At 41.6% G+C, this 22,215-nt stretch overlaps 1 protein-coding gene across 3 annotated transcripts in view; it reads left to right on the top strand.

Moving 5' to 3' along the window:
- Nucleotides 1-19,542, top strand: part of LOC105023543 (E3 ubiquitin-protein ligase UHRF2) — a 59,545-nt gene extending 40,003 nt beyond the window's left edge. For 2 of the 3 annotated variants that reach the window (XM_010892836.3, XM_020053297.3), the window contains exons 4-16: nucleotides 3,310-3,528; nucleotides 5,546-5,655; nucleotides 6,067-6,253; nucleotides 8,473-8,596; nucleotides 10,081-10,188; nucleotides 10,446-10,550; nucleotides 11,150-11,256; nucleotides 12,067-12,229; nucleotides 12,635-12,772; nucleotides 13,738-13,975; nucleotides 17,460-17,611; nucleotides 18,034-18,132; nucleotides 18,484-19,542. In XM_010892836.3, the coding sequence (XP_010891138.2) occupies nucleotides 3,310-3,528; nucleotides 5,546-5,655; nucleotides 6,067-6,253; nucleotides 8,473-8,596; nucleotides 10,081-10,188; nucleotides 10,446-10,550; nucleotides 11,150-11,256; nucleotides 12,067-12,229; nucleotides 12,635-12,772; nucleotides 13,738-13,975; nucleotides 17,460-17,611; nucleotides 18,034-18,132; nucleotides 18,484-18,630 (1,897 nt within the window). In that variant the 3' untranslated portion in view covers nucleotides 18,631-19,542. The remainder of the gene's footprint in view (nucleotides 1-3,309; nucleotides 3,529-5,545; nucleotides 5,656-6,066; nucleotides 6,254-8,472; nucleotides 8,597-10,080; nucleotides 10,189-10,445; nucleotides 10,551-11,149; nucleotides 11,257-12,066; nucleotides 12,230-12,634; nucleotides 12,773-13,737; nucleotides 13,976-17,459; nucleotides 17,612-18,033; nucleotides 18,133-18,483) is intronic. The other variant, XM_020053296.2, reaches the window with a different exon arrangement.
- Nucleotides 19,543-22,215: the final 2,673 nt, after the last annotated feature.

The following is a 22,215-nucleotide window of genomic DNA, read 5'->3' as shown; positions in this document are numbered from 1 at the left end:
ACATATGTGAAGGCAATAGGCAGCATTGAACACATGGTTTTAAAACACTGCCATTGATAAACAATAAAATGAAAACTAAATTACAACAGTTTTAATGTTCACTTCAAACAAATGATTTATTATGCCACAGGTTAAAAAATATTTTAATTCACTAAATGTTCTTAATGGTTTACGCAATATGTGGGTATTAAGTGATGGCAATTACTTATAAAATAAATCATAATGCCATGTAGAAAATTAACTAACTTTTTAATTTTGAAAACCTCACTTAAATGGGAAGCATTGACCATTTTCAACATATCGTGAATATGTGGATATTTTAGAAATAACCTACCAATTAAGAGAACATATCTGTTCCAAACCCAAGTGTACTAGTCCTACTAATTGCTACTAACGTACAAGGTGGCAAGGTTGTGTTTAAAAAAATATCTATTACCACATAATTTAAGCTGTCTGTAAGGTCCGAATTTCAACAGACACAGTGAGTTTAGGTGCCCTGTAAGCATGGAGCTCCTACCCACTGTTATACAGTTGACGCTGGAAAAGAGTCGCTCAACAGTGAATGCAGTCACTGGAAGGGTAATAAGAACCTTGAGAACACTGTGGTACTACCTGCAGTGTCTGCTGTGGCTTTTCCCTCAGGTGGAGTTCGGGAGTGGACTTGCTCAGTGCGTGCTCTTTTTACACAATAGCACAATACACAATATGCTGGGTAATTCGTTGCTAAATAGCCTGTAACTTAGAAAAAGGGTGCTTTTCTAACGTATACTGTAGGTAAATGTAATTTGAATAAAGAGAGTTTACACTATGATTGGTAAATGGATGCAATGATGTACAAACCCGATTCCAAAAAAGTTGGGACAATGTACAAATTGTGAGTAAAAAAGGAATGGAATAATTTACAAATCTTATAAACTTATATATAATTCACAATAGAATATAGATAACATATCGAATGTTAAAAGTGAGACATTTTGTAATGTCATGCAAAATATTGTCTAATTTTTTATTTCATGAGAGCTACACATTCCAAATAAGTTGGGACAGGTAGCAATAAGGGGCTGGAAAAGTTAAATGTACAGATAAGGAACAACTGGAGGACCAATTTGCCACTTATTATGTCAATTGGCAACATGATTGGGTATGAAAAGAGCCTCTCAGAAGTGGCAGTGTCTCTCAGAAGTCAAGATGGGCAGAGGATCACCAATTCCCCCAATGCTGCAGCGAAAAATTGTGGAGCAATATCAGAAAAGAGTTTCTCAGAGAAAGATTGAGTTATCATCATCTACAGTGCATAATATCATCCAAAGATTCAGAGAATCTGGAACAATCTCTGTGCGTAAGGGTCAAGGCCGGAAAACAATACTGGATGCCCGTGATCTTCGGGCCCTCAGACGGCACTGCATCACATACAGGAATGATACTGTAATGGAAATCACAACATGGGCTCAGGAATACTTCCAGAAAACATTTTCGGTGAACACAATCTACCGTGCCATTCGCTGTTCCGGCTAAAACTATAGGTCAAAAAAGAAGCTGTATCTAAACAGGATCCAGAAGCGCAGGAGTTTTCTCTGGGCCAAGGACCATTTAAAATGGACTGTGGCAAAGTGGAAAAGTGTTCTGTGGTCAGACGAATCAAAATTTGAAGTTAATTATGAAAAACTGGGACGCCATGTCATCTGGACTAAAGAGGACAAGGACAACCCAAGTTGTTATCAGCGCTCAGTTCAGAAGCCTGCATCTCTGATGGAATGGGGTTGCATGAGTGTGTGTGGCATGGGCAGCCTACACATCTGGAAAGGCACCATCAATGCTGACAGTTATATCCTAGTTCTAGAACAACATATGCTCCCATCCAGACATCGTCTCTTTCAGGGAAAACCTTGCATTTTCCAACATGACAATGCCAGACCACATACTGCATCAATTACAATGTCATGAAGAAGGATCCGGGCACTGAAATGGCCAGCCGGCAGTCCAGATCTTTCACCCATAGAAAACATTTGGCGCATCATAAAGAGGAAGGTGCGACAAGGAAGACCTAAGACAGTTGAGCAACTAGAAGCCTGTATTGGACAAGAATGGGACAACATTCCTATTCATAAACTTAAGCAACTTGTCTCCTCAGTCCCCAGACGTTTGCAGTCTGTTAGAAAAAGAAGAGGGGATGCCACACAGTGGTAAACATGGCCTTGTCCCAACTTTTTTGAGATGTGTTGATGCCATGAAATTTTAAAAAAACTTATTTTTCCCTTAAAGTGATCCATTTTCTCAGTTTAAACTTTTGATATGTCATTATGTTGTATTCTGATTAAAATCTTGAAATTTGAAACTTCCACATCATTGCATTCTGTTTTTATTCACAATTGTACAGTGTCCCATCTTTTTTGGAATCGGGTTTGTACTTTACATGTATAGGTACTGTTTTATAGCAATAGCAAAATAACAAAATTCGTTGTTGATTGGAGAGCCGTTAAATTATGATCTATCTATATGGCTTTGGATTGAATTGGCCATTAAAATTCTAATATGTTACATGTTAATCTTCTGTTTCATAGCAACTGCAGAAGGACTACATGATTAGGGTATTGTTTCGATCCAGATCCTTACAAATTTTTAGGTGGGCCAATGAGTAAATCAGATGGGCCTGGGCGGGCCCATGGTCGCTGGGCAGACAGATGATGATTAAGAATGAAACATGCAGAATTTTTGGTTTTTTATCAGAAGTGTTCAATTTAGACTCTGAGATTGCAGTGGTATGATTGGTTGTTTCTCTTGCTTGGGATCAACTTAAAATATGACATGTAAGAGAATGTAGAAAGGTAATTTTCTTTCTTGTTTCTTGTTGTTACAAATTTTCCCAATTAGTTTACTTATTGTTATGAGGAAACATGCTGATGAAATAGTGTAGGGGATAACTTTTTTCAGTTGTTGTAAAATGTTTTTATAAAGTAAAAAAAAAATCTAATTTGTGTTCACATTCAAACTAAGTCATGACAGCTCAAGCCAGTGTGATATGTTCCATAGTTTCAGTTTGCTTAGATGCAATTTCTGCAGTTGATGTGTATACAGCATATAATACTATAACGTGCAATATTTGAATGTTGACACCTCAACCCTTTAGTTTTATTAATAGATAATGTAAGCTAAAGAGTAAAGTCCCTAAGATGATTCCTGATGGGACCCCCATTCAACAGTTGCCAAACAATATTTTCTGTTATAATAGCACAGCGTATTCTGTCTGATATGAAACCATGTTTGATGTGGTGATGATGATGGTTATAATTATAACGATTCTCTCTCTAGTTACCCTGAAAACGGTGTGGTGGAGATGTGTGGTGGTAACGTGCGGCCAAGGGCACGGACCCTGCTCAGATGGGACCAGCTCACGGTAGGCCAGGTTGTCATGGTGAATTACAACATTGAGATCCCTGAGGAGAGGGGGTTTTGGTTCGACGCGGAGATCACATCACTCAATGAGATCTCCAGGACCAACAAGGAGGTCCGCGTTAAGATTCTGCTCGGGTAAGAGACTAGAGCTGTGTTCTATAAACCCAGTGGGTCTAAGAGGTATAATTATGTCTACAGGTATTGCTGTGCATCTTTATAGAGTGTATATCATATAAACCTGGATGCTGATTGGCCAAGATATATTTTAACAGGAAGGAACGAGGGGGTGTGGTAGTATATGACAAATATGCCAAGGTTAATAGCTGTTTCTTTGGCATACCCTAATGTAGAGTGCCTGGATACTGAAGTTGACTGTGGTACAGTGAGGGGGGAAAAGTATTTGATTTTGTACATTTGCCCACTGACAAAGAAATTATCAATCTATAATTTTAATGGTAAGTTTATTTGAACAGTGAGAGACAGGATAACAATAAAAAAATCCAGAAAAACGCATGTCAAATATGTTATAAATTGATTTGCATCTTAATGAGTGAAATAAGTATTCGACCCCTCTGCAAAACATTACTTGGTGGCAAAACCCTTTTTGTCAATCACAGAGGTCAGACATTTCTTTTATTTGGCCACCTGGTTTGCACACATCTCAGGAGGGATTTTGTCCCACTTCTCTTTGCAGATCTTCTCCAAGTCATTAAGGTTTCGAGGCTGACGTTTGGGAACTCGATCCTTCAGCTCCCTCCACAGATGTTCTATGGGATTAAGATCTGGAGACTGGCTAGGCCACTCCAGGACCTTAATGTGCTTCTTCTTGAGCCACCCATTTGTTGCCTTGGCCGTGTGTTTTGGGTCATTGTCATGCTGGAATACCCATCCACGACCCATTATTTGATGGTACATGCCCCAGTTCATCGTCCCTTTGATGCAGTGTAATTGTCCTGTCCCCTTAGCAGAAAAACACCCCCAAAGCATAATGTTTCCACCTCCATGTTTGATGGTGGGGATGGTGTTCTTGGGGTCATAGGCAGCATTCCTCCTCCTCCACTTTCTCCCAGTTTTCCTCTGAATCATTCAGATGTTCATTGGCAAGCTTCAGACGGGCCTGTACATGTGCTTTCTTGAGCAGGGGGACCTTGCGGGCGCTGCAGGATTTCAGTCCTTCACGGCGTAGTGTGCTACCAATTGTTTTCTTGGTGACTAAGGTCCCAGCTGCCTTGAGATCATTGACAAGATCCTCCCGTGTAGTTCTGGGCTGATTCCTCACAGTTCTCAGGATCATTGCAATTCCACAAGGTGATATCAACTCCACCGAGGGAGATTGACAGTTCTTTTGTGTTTCTTCCATTTGCAAATAATTGCACAAACTGTTGTCACCTGCTCACCAAGATGCTTGGCGATGGTCTTTCCTTGTGTAGGTCTACAATCTTGTCCTTGACATCCTTGGACAGCTCTTTGGTCTTGGCCATGGTGGAGAGTCTGATTGATTGATTGGTTCTGTGGACAGGTGTCTTTAATACAGGTAACAAGCTGAGATTAAGAGCACTCCCTTTAAGAGTGTGCTCCTAATCTAAACCTCGTTACCTGTATAAAAGACACCTGGGAGCTAGAAATCTTTCTGATTGAGAGGGGATCAAATACTTATTTCTGATTTTCTGTTGTTGTTATTCTGTATCTCACTGTTCAAATAAACCTACCATTAAATGTATAGACTGATCATTTCTTTAGCAGTGGGCAAAATAAGTCCATAGGTAAAAAGGCAAAGGGGTAACAAATGGTTTTACTATGGACTGTCAATTTTTTTAAATGGAGACACAGGTGTCATTAGTCCACTTACACCACTAGAATATTTCTGATGACAGTTGCTTAGAAGACTCTTGGTATGCTTATGTTTACCACAACAGTGGTTGGAATATTCACCCCAAATTCCTCAAGTGGTCCAGTGGAGGTTGTGAACATTCACTGTTGAACTCTGGTGTTCCCTTGCTCGCTCTCTTGCGCTGTTTCCTGCACTCACTCTCACTCTTTTGCTCTCTTTCTCTCTTTTTCACACTCTCTCTCTCTGGCTCTCTTTTGTGCTTTTTCTCTTTTTCGCTTGTTTTTTCTTTCTCACTCTCTCTCTCTCTCCTGCTCCTCTCAGAGGTCCAGGGAACGTCATCCCGGACTGTAAGCTGTTGTTTCTGGATGAGATATATCAGATTGAGAAGACCGGAGCCCCCTCACTGTCCACTGCAGACGGCCAGTTCAAACGTAGGCCACTCAACCCACTCTTGTCAATAATATTGCGGTACTGCCTACAGCACAAACCAGCCAGTCAGGGCAGGGATACGGTACAGTGTAGCCAATCTGTGATAGGATTGAGTTAATACCACACCTCAGCCAATGAGAGCAAGTAGCCTAAAATATACCGGATGTCTTTCAATGGAAAATACATGTATGACATTGAAGGTTTGCGTCGAAACGTGTGTTTTTGGCGTGCACTTGTGAATGCACGGAAAATACATGTTAGGTCCGCAGTGTTCTGGTTTGGTTTTGCTGTGTGTGAATATTGTTTGTCCTTGTATTTTTGTTTGTTTGTACATACACTGGTGTGTGTGTGTGTGTTTTTAAATGTGCGTCTGTGTGTGCGTGTGCACCCGACACACGCCTGGATGGATCCAGGGAAGAGCGGGCCAGAGTGTAAGCACTGCAAGGCGGACCCAGACTCCGAGTGTCGGTTCTGCTCGTGCTGTGTGTGTGGAGGGAAGCAGGATGCCCACATGCAGCTCTTGTGTGACGAATGCAACATGGCCTTCCACATCTACTGCCTCAACCCGCCACTCTCCACCATACCAGATGACGAGGACTGGTGAGCTCTATGCAGTCCCACTGCTCCCAAATCGCACCCTCTTCCATATAGTACACTAACGATCCTGTTCAGAAGCAGGGCTTAATGAGGGGTGGACTCTTTCTATCTGTATTTTTTGGACACACCGTACTTGTTTTAGCAAAAAGACAGTAGTCTGAATAGCTTGATCATTTTTCTATTACAAACTTAATCTGCTCTAAAATGCAGAAAAATACCCCTGGGCCACAGGTACCATGTCAGAATGTTTTTCATTGGGCGAAGTGCAGACACACCTTCCCGGCACTGCTGCAGATAAGCAAAGAGAGAGAGCATATGGTTGGGAGGATTAATTAGACACTTCAGGTTATTGCAACCTGGTTATGTTTTGTTTTTGTCCTCTGTGCACAACAGTGGCCTTCTTTTTTTTTTTAAAAGGTACATTAAATGTATTATTATTTACATAGAAACGTTTTTAACTTAAATATGAATGTTATGTTAAGTAGGCCTAGTGTTGTGCACATGCGCAGCCAAGCAGATTCTCCAGGTCTGCTGCACAGACGAAATGCCAGCCCGCTCAGAACTTCAGAGTTTGCACTATTAGTTATATAGAACATTTACTTTATTATTGAATCAACATGATATCAGAACCCTTTTCCAACAAACCATATTAATGAATTTTGCTGTGGGCAGAGCAAGTGTGAATTGATATACACCGATCAGCCATAACGTTATGACCACTGACAGGTGAAGGGATTAACACTGATAATCTCCTTATCATAGCACCTGTCAGTGGGTGGGCTATATTAGGCAGCAAGTGAACATTCTGTGTCCAAGGCTCATTGATGCAAGTGGGGAGTGAAGGCTGTGTGGTCCGATCCAACAGACGAGCTATTGTAGCTCAAATTGCTGAAAATGTTAATGCTGGTACTGATAGAACGGGGTCAGAACACACAGTGCATTGCAGTTTGTTGTGTATGGGGGCTGCGTGGCCGCAGACCAGTCAGGGTGCCCATGGTTCCCCTGTCCACTGCAGAAAGCCGCACGTGAGCATCAGAACTGGACCACGGAGCAATGAAGAAGGTGGCCTGCTCTGATGAATCACGTTTTCTTTTACATCACGTGGTATGGCAGGTGTGTGTGTGTCACTAATTCTGGAGAACACATGGCACCAGGATGCACTATAGGAAGAAGGCATGCCGGCGAAGGCAGTGTGATGCTTTGGGTAATGTTCTGCTGGAAAACCTTGGGTCCTGCCATTCATGTGGATGTTACTTTGACACGTACCACCTACCTGAGCATTGTTGCAGACCATGTGCACCCTTTCATGGCAACGGTATTCCCTGATGGCTTTGGCCTCTTTCAGCAGGATAATGCGCCCTGCCACAAATCAAAAATGGTTCAGGAATGGTTTGAGGAACACAACAACGAGTTCAAGGTGTTGACTTGACCTCCAAATTCCCCAGATCTCAATCCAAACGAGCATGGAGGTCCCACCTCACAACTTACAGGACTTAAAGGATCTGCTGCTAACGTCTTGATGCCAGATACCACAGCACACCTTCAGAGGTATAGTGGAGTCCATGCCTTGACGGGCTGTTCTGGCGGCAAAAGGGGGACCTACACATTATTAGGCAGGTGGTCATAATATTATGGCTGGTTGGTATAAATGTGTCAGTCTTGAAGCCTACACAATCCGAGCTACAGTAGGACTATTTGCAAACATGCCTATTGCACACTCAGACAATAGGCATGTTTCTCAGACACTGAACTGTGTGTTACAGGCAGTAGTAAGAGCTAAATATAGATTATTAGCTAAAAAGCTTTTTTTAAGCAATGAAGTTCTCCTGAATGTTTTACTACAAATCTGTAAGTACTGTGGGAGTCCTGCATTTGGGAAAATACCGGTCCTGATCAAGACAACAATTCAGGTAGGCTTCTTACTACAGTACACAAGAACATCAACTAGCCAGAGCAATTAGCAGAAATTTATGAAGGAAAGGTGAAAAAGTACTCTATTTATCTGGCTGTCAGATTTTGCTAGCAATGAGGTGTTCGCAATGCATACATCTGACCTTCATGCATTTCATCGTTGCCAATTCATTTGATTTGGCACAAGGGATATGCTAATTAACAATGTGTTCAGTATGGGAAATATAGGGAGTTTGTATAAAAACAGAAATGCAGCGACTGGCCATCAGTCTACCAACCTGTTTTTCAACCTTGACAAACCTGCTTGGCAGGTACTGTCCCACCTGCAAGAACGACACCAGCGAGGTGGTGAAGGCGGGCGAAAAGCTGAAGGCCAGTAAGAAGAAAGCCAAGATGCCGTCCGCCCATACGGAGAGCCAGAGGGACTGGGGAAAGGTAAGGCAGACAGTGGCTATGCTGCCTCAAATGACCTCCCAATTCTACTTTAGACCAGAGTCCTATGGGGAAAAAGTAGTGCAATATATAGGCAATAAGGGGTCATTTGCACCATCACCTAAGAATCTTGCCAGGATCATTTCTAAATCAGTTTGGTAGGTTGGTTGAATTTAAATGTATCTGTGAATTGGACAAATTGTAATAGGAGTTTAAGTTTAACCCCAGAACAGTTCATGGGCAGAGTCACTGGTTGGGGTTATCAAAATCGTGGCTGGCAAACTGGATAATGACATTTTCTTTTTGAAATATTTCTATAATCTGTCCCCTCCTGGTCAAGGTCTTTTGCTAGACAGTATGAGGTTACTTCATTTTATGACTCATTATTCCAATCAGCAAAGTGGCGATATCTTGGTCTGGATGGCATGGATGGCATATTTTGAAGCCACATTCATGTTTTGTTGCAATCAGATGCAGTAGCAGACTAAGAGTCGCATACAAGCGTCCGTGGGCAGACAGCCCTATTATTGTAGCATCTGCTGTTGCTAACAGACTGCTGACTGAATGGAGACGTTGGCCTGTTGACTACATGAAAGTGAATATCTTCTTCACTACTATGTAGCAGATTAACTTGATACTCCTCAAGCAGTCTCAATTTCCAGATAGTAGCAACATCAAACATTGGCCATGTTCATTAACCACCAACAATGAACCGGGAGAAAACAAATTGAGGGACCACCTGCACTCCAATAAGAACCACTAAAAACAAAAACACATTTTTGGTTTCTGTCGCATGTGTTGCAAGAGTGTGCCCTATTTAACAAAGGCTTGTATTTTGCAATGGAAACAAAATGTTTATTATTGCCCCTCTTTCATTTTTAACTATATAATTAATTTTACTGATAAAGGGCCCATGCCTAGAGGAAGGCCTCTGACTGGATCTGTGCCGGACCTCTTTCATACTCTAAAGACGATGCTAAAAATGCCATTTAAAGTGACTCAGCAGATTGAGGCTATTTTCCTGGAACCAAACTAGTGGAAAATAACCTCATTGTTTCCCAGAAATACACCATGGATTTGTCCCAAATGGCCCCCTATTCCCTATATGGTGTGCTTATTTTAGTGCACTATGTAGACAATAGGCTGTCATTTGGGAAACAGTCCATGTTAATTGAAAACAGCCTATTCTGTACGTTAGCATGTATAGTATCTAGTTAAGTGCTAAACAAGGTTTATGTTATCTGACTCATTGCTTGGCAAAAGGCTTGGATAATTTAACTTCAATAAAAAGGATAAAAATGATTTCCAGCCTGTAGATTATTGTTATGTACACAGTCCCATTCAGGTGTGGTTAGCCTATATGATATTTAAAGCTTCTAGAAGTCAGTACTTAGTTTATGTAACATGTGTGGTCCAGCATGTGAAGTCTTGTTAGCTAAAGAACTCATGAATAGGTGGGTCTCCTGAGTGCCGTCCTGCTGTTGCAGGGCATGGCCTGTGTGGGGCGCACGAAGGAATGTACCATCGTTCCATCCAACCACTACGGCCCTGTACCTGGGATTCCCGTGGGAACTACATGGAAGTTTCGAGTTCAGGTGAGACAGAAGGAGTATATTAAATACAAGGTAAAACAAGGTAAGATGATTTCTCAAACTCGGAGGGAACAAAAAAACTATAATTTATTTCAGTTGACTTAATCAAATCTACTCTGCGGATTTGTATACACAGCCAGTATCCACACGCAATTAACCTTCTCTGCCTGCCTTTCCATTTCGCCCATCTCTCGTAAAAGTCCTCCTGGATCTGGTTCACTCCAGTTCACTCATTCTCTCAACATTCTTCCTGTTCCAAGGTGAGCGAGGCAGGAGTACACAGGCCCCACGTAGGAGGCATCCACGGACGCAGTAACGACGGCTCCTATTCGCTGGTGCTGGCCGGCGGCTTCGAGGATGAAGTGGTGGGTGTCTTTGATTTATTTTCTTAAACTTTTTTTTTTCATGCCAACCGTTGTTGTGTTTGAGCTGAGGAGTCTGGGAGCGTGGGAGAGGAGGGAGCTCTTGCTTGCTGTCCTTCTGTTTCGCCTCTTTCTTTTCTCGTTTTCTGTCTGACAGGCCTTCTTTGATGTCCTATGCTGTTTGTTCTGGCTCCGTCTTCCCTTTTAGCCTAGTAGACTGGAAGATGGAGGGTAGGATGGAGGATAGGATCCTGTGTGTCTGTATCGTTCGTCCTCCCACTCTCCCTCTCTTTCTGTCCCTCCAACATGTTTGACTTTCTTTAAGGAAGAATACTGTGCAGCCTCACTCTGGGGAGTGCTTTAAAACCAATACGATCAATGTTTAACTAGAATTTGTCTGGAGGATGGGTGGGTTAGGTTGGATTTTGAGCATGTTTGAACTGGATGAAAGACGATTATGTTTATTTAGCTGTGCTCTTTGGCCGGTAATGTTCAAGATTTTAACTTAGCAAAACATGCAGGCATAGGTCAGTATGTGCTGGGGCTGTGTGTGTGTGTGTGTGTGACCTCTTAATCCTCTGACCTGCATTCTAACCTCTCAGGACAGGGGAGATGAGTTCACATACACAGGCAGCGGAGGTCGCGACCTTTCAGGGAACAAGCGCATCGGGGAGCATTCCTTTGACCAAACCTTGACCCACTATAACAGGTACAGTAAACAAACAAACAAACAAGAAGCAACACCAACCATCCTCTTTTTATCTCTGGATTCAACAAGACTGCATGCCTATAGTATACTTCTTTACTCAAGTCAATGGCATGCTGTTAAAAGCTAATATGATTAAGATATCTAGCTGTCCTGTTCTCAACACTCGAAGGAAATGGGTGTTAAATGTGTATGTTGTTGTCATGGTCACTTACTGTGCATATAATTCTTCCATGTTGCAAATTGTTGCAAGATGCCTCAGCCAGCTCAGAATTCAATGCTTGAGGGCATCGGAGGCTCTTATTAATTTAGTTTATGAATTGAATTCTCCCAGCACAAATCACCATTGAACACTGTTGTTTAGAAGGCTGTTCATTTTTCAGCATGTTCGGTTGTGTTTCCTATCTTGAACGTAGTGTCTTTCTGAAGGGAGCTCTTTGAGTCAAACTGGCCCACAAATATGCTAAAAGATGGACCCATTATAACTCACCATGAATTCACTCTGTCAACCTTGATGGAATTTCAATTAGATAATTGCAGAACGGCATTTGCAGCAACCATCGCCAAAAAATCTTTCAAGATCCAGAGGCCATAATGTACCTTCTGCGTATGTAAGCCAGTATAGAAATGACTGATCCTTGATTTCTCCACATTCAGACATTGGATGATCCAGTACTTTTACTATAGCCTGTATGTAGACATGGAAACCTGAACTTGTGTGTATTTTCAATGTCTTTTTAAAATGTTTTTTTCCTACATCCAAAAAGCTATTGCTCCCTTTGTCACATGACCTTTGGGCCCTTGACCTCTCAGAGCCCTGGCGCTGAACTGTGATGCCCCCCTAAATGACAAGGATGGGGCAGAGTCCAGGAACTGGCGTGCAGGGAAGCCGGTCAGGGTGGTGCGGAGCTCCAAAGGCCGGCGCATCAGCAAGTACGCCCCAGAGGAGGGTAATCGCTACGATGGCATTTACAAGGTACAGTACCTAGGAGCTATTTCAGTAGTAACTCGCAGTAGGCCACGAACCATCACTTCTTTCATATGCAGTTATACTTCCACGGTACAGTAGTGCACAATATTCAATAGTATGTTATTTTCTCGTGTTGATATTGGAACAAAGCCCTGGTAGCTGACCTGGGAATTATGCATGCTTTACGCATTACCAAGTCACAGCTAGTCACACCATTAACAAATTAAATCACATGCCAATACTAGGCTAGTCCTCAGTTTGAATCAAGTGTTTCAGAACTTTCTTGAATTTCTTGAACACATTTGACGCTTGTGAGCATTTCTTGTCATCATTCTTTTCCTTTTTTCTTAATGAAAAATGTTCAAGTCTGTTCTGTGGGTCAGAAGTGTGTGTGTGCGTGTTTTGTGTCAGGTGGTGAAGTACTGGCCGGAGATAGGAAAGTGTGGTTTCCTGGTGTGGAGGTACCTACTGCGGCGGGATGACGTGGAGCCTGCTCCCTGGACACCAGAGGGACTGGAGCGCATCCAAAAACTGGGCCTGACTGTCCAGGTAAGCGTTTTATTTCGTCATTTTCTAGGACATTGGGCCAGTTTGAAGGGTAAAGGTGACAGGTGGTTGCTTGCTGTGTCAGCGGCCCTCGCCCCCTCAAATAAATCTTGCGAGTAGATTGTGAAAGTGAACAGGGACCCTACAGTGTACAATCTGAAATTGACATGGATTATTTTATGTTTAAATGCTAATCTGTTTAAATACAAAAAAATGCACTTTCAGACCTCTACGTTTGACAACAGAATCGCGACCAATATGAGATTATTTTTGCCGGACCGCATAAGCGGAGCAGGCTAAGAAGAGTGAATGTCTCTTACTGACTGAGTGACTATCCCTTGTTAAATAGCGTATGAAAGAATAAAATATGTTTTTATGCCATGAAATGAAATAGCTTTGTCAGACTCGCCAGCAGTTGCTCAATTCTTATGACTATTCCAGTAAGTTAGTAGATACCGGTAAAGCTTATTACAGGATAATACGCTGTTAAAACGGCCAGTGGCAAACGCCATACATAGACGCAATTTGTGGTAGAGGTAAACTTAGTAAGAAACGTTAGTCAGTTTAACTGTATCAATGTCATTCACAAATGGCCAATTAACTATTAAAATGGCCAGTGGCAAAAGAAGATTTGTTCAGGATAGAGACAAGAGGCTATACTGACACCCAGCAGATGTACAGCTCTGTGGTGTAGTGGTTAACGGCAGAGCCTTTCATGTGGGTGACCCGGGTTTGAATCTCGAGATTGTAACACTTTTTATTGCGAGCCGGCTGAACTAGGCTTGTCTGGTTTCTAGTTTTTTTGTTTGTTCAAATGGATTTAAATACCTGATTAATTAAATGCTGTACTAAAATTAGAAGACAGCTGGAGTCATTTGTCATTGTTAAATTCAATCATTAGTTAACAAAAGGCTGTACATGTAAGTAGGAGGCAGGTCAGTTTGGCCAATGTCTTTTTGCCTTTAAAGTATCCACCAGGCTATGTAGTGGCCATGGCCAACAGGACCAAGAAGGAAGCAAACGCTCGAGCTCGCCCGGGGTCCACAAGGAGCAAGAAGCAGCCAGGACCAGGCCGGCCGCGGCTACAACTGCTGGAGAAAAAGATTAAGGAGGAAGAGGAGGGGGAGGAAGACAAGCCCATGGAGGTGACAGAAGAACAGCCACAGAGCAACGGAAGTCAGAAGACACCTAAAGACAAGGAGACAGGTAACTCAAGAAATGGCTAGGGATTTAAGTCTGAGAGATGCATTTTGTCTTTTTGGTGTAGTTTTTTCAACTTAGCTGCAAGAGCTAGATTAATCTCATATGTAATGCAAGCACATGGCCTGAATGAATGATCCTCTTTGCAAACATTTTACGGAATGCATATTTCAGAAATTAACTAAATAAGCAAACCAACATAATAGGCATGGAAGGAAATAAAAAAAAACTAACAAAAAAACATTAATGTTCATGCCGGCTAACTAACCTGCTGGTTCACTACCATGCTTGTGGCTAGCAAGCCATCTAGCTGACATTAGAGAATGTGATGTGTACATGGCTGATGTATTGTTTAAGTGGAGGCTACTGTGGCAAGCTAACCACCATCAAACCATCATGCCAACACTCAGTCACATTGTGACTTAAGAGCTCCAATGAGCAACATTTACTAACAGCGGGCAACCATAAAAAAATGCAAAAGAACCACCAAATGGGAGTTGGGAGTTTACTCACTCAAGTATGTCCTGAAGGCAAAAATGAATGTGATAGGATTACAGAATGGAGAGGGAGACATCTCTCAAGTCATGTAACAATTTAAAGCTGTTAAGGGTGGGGACCAGGGTTGCCAGATTTTAGTGACAGTTTACTACCCAATCACCCATGGACTCCCCAAAAAACCTGCCCAAACACAATTTCTATATAACCCTTTATGTAAATCAACCCGTCCAAGCCCATTTTTTTTAAAACAGCCCAATTGGGAAGGAAACCTAACAATAACACTGGTGGGGACAAGCACAAACCGTGGTCAGATTTCTTCTGGTAGCATTCTGCAGTTTGAAATGGAAGCGCCACCCTTCCCATTAAGTCAACCAATCATTCACTTCCTTAAGTGCATATCTTCCTCCAAATACATACAACAGACCGGCAAATCCGGGAACTTTGGCTCACAGCATGTTCCCGACCCTTTTTGGGGGGCAACAAGCGACACTCACCATAGACATTAATGTAAAATACAAATACAACACTAATATACAGGTGCTGGTCATAAAATTAGAATATTATCAAAAAGTTTATTTATTTCAGTAATTCCTTTAAAAAGTGAAACTTGTATAATTTATACATTCATTCCACAAAGACTGATATATTTCAAGTGTTTATTTCTTTTAATTTTGATGATTATAACTGACAACTAATGAAAACCCCAAAATGTTGGCCAACTGAAAAGTATGAACATGAAAAGGATGAGCATGTACAGCACTCAATACTTAGTTGGGGCTCCTTTTGCCTGAATTACTGCAGCAATGCGGCGTGGCATTGAGTCGATCAGTCTGTGGCACTGCTCAGGTGTTATGAGAGCCCAGGTTGCTCTGATAGTGGCCTTCAGCTCTTTTGCATTGTTGGGTCTGGCATATTTCATCTTCCTCTTCACAATACCCCATATATTTTCTATAGGGATTTTCTATAGGGTTAAGGTCAGGCGAGTTTGCTGGCCAATTAAAGGAAAAATTTACTTTCATCAGAGAACATAACTCAGCAGCAGTCCAGTCCTTTTTGTCTTTAGCCCAGGCGAGACTCTTCTGACGCTGTGTCTTGTTCAAGAGTGGCTTGACACAAGGAATGTGACAGCTGAAACCCATGTCTTGCATACGTCTGTGCGTGGTGATTCTTGAAGCACTGACTCCAGCTGCAGTCCACTCTTTGTGAATCTCCCCCACATTTTTGAATGGGTTTTGTTTCACAATCCTCTCCAGGGTGCGGTTATCCCTATTGCTTGTACACTTTTTCTACCACATCTTTTCCTTCCCTTCGCCTCTCTATTAATGTGCTTGGACACAGAGCTCGGTGAACAACCAGCCTCTGTAGCTATGACCTTTTGTGTCTTGCCCTCCTTTTGCAAGGTGTCAATGGTCGTCTTTTGGACAGCTGTCAAGTCAACAGTCTTCCCCATGATTGTGTTGCTTACAGAACTAGACTGAGAGACCATATAAAGGCCTTTGCAGGTGTTTGGGTTAATTAGCTTATTAGTGTGTGGCACCAGGGGTCTTCAATATTGAACCTTTTCACAATATTCTAATTTTCTGAGATACTGAATTTGGGGTTTTCATTAGTTGTCAGTTACAATCATCAAAATTAAAAGAAATAAACACTTGAAATATATCAGTCTGTGTCGAATGAATGTATAAATTATACAAGTTTCACTTTTTGAATTGAATTACTGAAATTAATCAACTTTTTTATGATTTTCTAATTTCATGACCAGCACCTGTAGAACCACCAGAATTAAATTAGTTCAAATTACCTAAAATATATTATGTCAAGTCAACATACAGCTCCGGAAAAAATTAAGAGACCACTGCACCTTTTTCTTTCCTTTCCAAAAAAGTTCAAAAGGAAGGTTTTGAGTGAGGAACAGAAAGGTTAAAATTAAGAGACCACTGCAAATTGAACTCTTCTGTTCCTCACTCAAAACCTTCCTTTTCAACTGCAGTGGTCTCTAAATGTCCACTTTGCCTGCCATAGAATGTGCAAGATACTTAGAAAATTATAATTTGGTCCATCTTACATGTCCATTCAGCCTCCCTGCATTAAACTGGTGCAATAATCCCACTCTGGCCAGAGGTGTCCTACCCAGACATCTATTTCTACCTTATTGGTAAGCAAATTACCAGTGAAGTAGTTTTTATTACTTTTCATTCCTGCTCTGCAAATTGTATGCAAGCTAGCAATAGCAACGTGCTCTGACAACTGACCTAGCTAGCTACGTTTGTCCGGATGGTTTTTAATACTGGTCAGTCTGCAGCTAATACATTGAGTAGGGGACACTGACAGCAGTACAGCATGACAACAAAAGTAATAAGTGCAAAACGGAATGGCAAGAGGGACAACCAAGCAACTACACAGCAACTCTTCGGTTTGTCTTGTTTAAGCTGTTGTAGTCTACGCGGGATGCAGGTTTGTTTTCCCCCTCATCGGGGCGTGGAGATGAGAGCCTACTCTGGATGACGTATTACCGGTCTAACGTATAGTAAGTGAAACTTCCACTTGCCCACAAATTTAGCAGACTCAGATCTGTGCACAGATGTAATATTAGTGAATTATTGTTGGAGTAAAGACTGATCGAAGTATATCTGTGAAACTCTAATATTATATGACTACATCTGCCAACAGATAAATGTTCAGGCTTTTAATGTTTTGGGCACTATTAAACTTACATAGAAGCAGTAGTCTGTGTCAAGACAGGTCAACCAACTGTGGCCAAGTGTTTAAGTGAGGCATCCTTTGAAGATTGAGAGTGTCAGGTCATGGCTTATACAGAGGATGGTAGATGATGGTGTTAGTGTGCTGACAGCATACAAGTCCTGGATTCTCCATGTTAAGTTTCAGGTTCGAACTACATCAGGGTGTTTTAGCGGCTGTTTTGAAGTTACCACCCACATTTGAATAGGCACAGTATGCATACCTAAACATGGCTTGGTGTGTGTCCTGTCAGCAGTGTGTAAGGAGTCAGCGGTACCCCCGGCCAAGCGTCAGAAGATGGAAGAGGCCTTCCAGCTGACTGAGCAGCAGCAGAGTCTGATCGAGCAGGACCAACCTAACAAAAAGAATTGGGACGAGGCCATGGGGCACCTGAAGGAAGGGCCGGTATGTATTCAACCCCTCACTGACTCCACTAACCACAACAAGCTGTGGACCATGGCCAGGAGCTTACTGGAGCGCCGCTTCTAGAATATTAGCTCAAACGTATTGTGGAGCTCACGCAACTGAAATACCAACAGGGTCTACAATGAGTAGCGGCAGCAAGTTAAGAACAGAGTGCAATTAAATGACAGTATCACTAAACTTTAGAAACAAAAAGAAGTAGACAACACAATAATTGAGTATACAATACTGCCTGATGTACAACTACTAAGCAATAGCTTAACCACAAGATTCACACAGCTGCAGAAAACCCTTATCATAGATAACTTCTGTTATATGGAGGAAATGAAGCAGAGTCCATAGCTATGTAGGATGTCTCTAAGGTGACAGCTGTGCCTTTAATTCCGGTGTACTTGTGTTTCTAGAACTTTCTGTGGAAGGTGGAACAAACCTTTATGTGTGTCTGCTGCCAGGAGCTGGCTTACCAGCCCATCACCACCATCTGTGCGCACAACGTCTGCAAGGTGTGTGTGAATGCACAAGCGCGTGCAAGAACAGTAAAAAAATGACTTCCTGCTAGAATAATCAAACAAGAAACATTTGACCTTGTAGGGACTTTGATTTAAGTGTTGGGGGTTAACACAAGTGTTAGGTTCACGGTTACAGGATTTGGGAAAACAGGATTTTTAAACATTTATTGGGGGCCCATAATGACAGTCATTATGAAAAGTGTGTACTGTATGTCTGCTTGTTTGTTGGATTGCAATTGAAAACTATTCAGTTCTTAACAATAAGACAAAAATATCCTAGATCCTAAACAAGATATCCATGTTGTTCTGTGAGCTCTGGCATTCCACCTCTCTTGTTCCCCACAGGCTTGTCTCCAGCGGTCGTTCCGAGCTGAGGTGTACACTTGCCCTGCCTGTCGCCATGACCTGGGTAAAGACTACGTCATGGTCCTCAACAAGACATTGCAGTTGCTGCTGGACCAGTTCTTTCCTGGCTACAGCAAGGGGCGATGAGGCCGCATTCATACATGGCACATATAAAGATTCACACATATACACACTACATACACTCTTTCACAGTTACACAAGTCACACAATCATGATGCACACTTATAACACCTAGAAATACACTTACATTGACACACACATAAGCGCACACTCCATCGCCTAGGCAGCAGGAATTGACCCCACCTGTTGGACTTGGACTGTCCCCATTTAAGTCACCAGCCTGAAATCTTCAAGCCACAGGAGACTCATCTACACCCAGTCAGGGGTTTACTCTTCTGGGTGCTAATGGGTTCCCTCCCTTCCACGTCTTCAGTGTACCTAAAGTTTATGGCCATCTACCTGTCCATGTGAGAAACAGCCAGAGAGGATGCTAAAGCTAAACGCGGCCAGTCCAGTGGCTAGTGAGTCTACACACGCATTTGACAGTGTTCACATTTTCCTGCTTTAGAATTACATTTAAAAAGGGATTCACTTTGTAATATATATACTTTTTGAAGATCTGCATCCATCTCATATCTCATTTCATCTTCATCCGCTTATCCGATCTGCATCCAATTATTTTCAAAATGTAATGAATTGTCTTCAAAATGTCTTCATACCCCCATGTTATTACATGGAGGAGGCGCCTTTGGCAGCCATTACAGCTGGGAATCATTTGGCGTAATAGCTCTTAGGGCATTTCCATGTCCATGTTGCTCAAGGTCAATCAATTTGGCTACAAATTATTACCCTGAGGAAAATGATTCAGGTGTGTATGTGGCAGACATTTATTTTTTGTCCCTTTGATAAATACAAGGAACTCTTTCCTTTTTTCCTGGGATGCTTTGCTTTTATTTCTTTTAATCTCGATAAACACCCCAGTACATGCCAACAACAAGCATACCCATACCATGATGCCAGTAGATTTGCAAAAAAAAAGAGATACAATTGAATCCCTTCAAATGGATAGTTCATCCAGTATTCATATTTTTCTGTAATTTCACTTACCAAGAGATGTGCCAGAAGGCCATAGTCCTTTTTTCAATTCTTTATTCAGCTCTGTCCCAGTCTGTAATTAGCGTTATTAGCATCGTCCAAATTCATGAATGGAAACGTTTCGTACCACTATCGCAAAGCTGCATTGCAAGCGGAAAGATACCCCAAAACCCTTCAAACTACTTTAAGTAATCTGTTGCGTTAGCATAGATTTTTTAAAAACTGTACACTGACGAAACAGCCGGCAGAATTGTCTGAATTCAAACTGGCACCAGTGAAATATTTCCTATAGCCATTATACACAGCTTCTGTTATTCGGCAGTGAGCGTGGACTTTAACCTTAACAAGATTTATGAAGATAGGTTGCTTCGCCAGGCTTTTTTAAATTGCTGCTAGTTCACACTTTTTTTATTACTATATTTTTTGCTATATTTTTACTTCATATATTTCTTAATAATTACTACGTAGATGTTGTGTGCCATCTCACAAAAATGTCATTGTGCAGGATGACGCTGTTTTATTCGGGTGTTTGATAAATAAACTTTGAACTTTTGGATTTCCTTTGTTTGTATCGATGTCGACTTCTGCCTGCTCGTTTGCCTGCTCGTAGATCTTGTGTTAATTACATTTTACCCGCTCTGCCATTGGGACAATACCTGTGCTTCTCCCTAGTTGTATTGTGAGAGAATCAGTGGAGCAACTTCGCCAACGAGGCATACACTTTTTTAATACAGAGGATCATGACCCACTTTCACTAAAGGCGAATGCAATTCCATCAAGTTACCCAGTTCAGCCCGTGGAAACGACAGATTGTAAGTAATACTTCTGATTGCTTTGTTGTAATACACAAAGTACACATTGCCCCTGGATATTCTGGGCAAGGGTTGGGGATTTACGTGTTCACCATCGCCGAGGTGATTGTCCGAGGTGAATATCAAAGACGAAATAGGTAACTTGCTTTCTAGCTAGCGAATACTTACTTTCGTTTACTGTGTGTGCACTTACTCTTTCCAAACCAATGCGTGGATTGATACAATTGTGAACAAAACTGACTGTTAAACACAGGAAGTACCCGTTTATTTGAAATGAGAATTATATCGTGAAAATTAAAACTTAATTTTGAGGAATACAATATTGTAATGTTCTTTGGGGTAAACAACACCACTTAGTTTGGATTGTTCTGCTTGCAATGCAGCTTTGCGGTAGGGTACATATGGTTTCCATTAATGAATTTGTACAATGCTAATAATACTAATTACTGACTGAGACAGAGATGAATAATGGATTATTATTTTTTTTAATGACTATTTAGGCCCAACTGGGAGTAAGGGGACTGTGATCGAAATATGATTTTTGGACGAACTATCCCTTTAATTGCATTTTTGTAGCCACAAGATGTGAAGACCGTAAGGCACAGGTGTCAAATCGGTTCCACGGAGGGCCGAGTGTCTGCAGGTTTTCGCTCTCACCTTGTACCTGATTGATTAATTACTTCACTAATTGGTTAATTTCTACCCCCACCTGGTTGTTCAGGTCTGACCTGGGAACCAATTTAAAGGAAAACCCAAAGACCTGCAGACACTCGGCCCTCCGTGGAACCGGTTTGACACCCCTGCCGTAAGGTGTATACACGCACTAGTGACTTTATATGGCTCTGATGCTAACGCTACATAACCTCCAGGGGGAGGGTGGTGCCTTAGGCCAGCACCAATAGAAGTCAGGGGTTTGGGGTCACGATCTAGGGGAGGGGGTTGGTGGGAAATGTAGTGTGCAATGTTGAACTCTTTGTTACTGGTCCATTTGAAGTTCAGACCCAAATGGCTTTGTGTCTGTTCCTTCTTCTCTTCCTCTTTGTTGATATTTGTTGATTGTTTGTTAGTTTGTTTTTGTGGTAATGTCCTTTTATTTCAAAGAATTCAGGATTTTTTAAAGACATGCAAATGCAAAATGTTTTAAATCATGCTATGGTCTGTAAATCAGCAAACTGTGATGTGCATTACTTCCTACTGCTCAAAGCGCGAATATACAAAAAAAAGATTATTCTGCATCGACTGGCAAGCTTATAGTCTACTTCTCTGCAGTGAGCTTTGCTTTGTTCCCCCGCCTGCTCCAAGTTTTGCAAGATTCTGGTAACTTTTCAAAATTCCCATTTTTCAGGATATCTGGGAATCTTTAAACTGGGATTTCTGGAAATGTTTTAAGGATCTTTGGGAAATTTTGCCACCTTACCTACCCCTACCGTAGACGACAGTAAAACTAACAGTTCTCTCTAAACTTCAAGTAGACTCTTAGCTTCAGCATTAGTGTTGTGTTCAATGTTTTTATTGCACTTACTGAAGAAAAAAATATGTTCAAAAGAAAAAAAAGTAATGTCCACAATTTCCTGAAAAGCTACTACAATGTATGCCATTTTTCTATAATTTTAGTTGCCTATTCTATTTTAATCATTAGTTATTGTTTTAAGTGGCAACCTTTACCTGCTGCTGTGTCAGCCTGATTGAAGAGTTTCATTGCTTCATTGTGATCTGAAATTTTATACATGGTAATACTTGATATGTACCTATTAAATATTTTGATTCCAGAAAGGTTTGTACTGTCTTTCACAAGAGAGTACTG

Source organism: Esox lucius, chromosome 14 (assembly GCF_011004845.1).
Source record: "Esox lucius isolate fEsoLuc1 chromosome 14, fEsoLuc1.pri, whole genome shotgun sequence".
NCBI classification, from domain to species: domain Eukaryota; kingdom Metazoa; phylum Chordata; class Actinopteri; order Esociformes; family Esocidae; genus Esox; species Esox lucius.
This window is presented reverse-complemented; position numbering and strand designations above follow the sequence as displayed.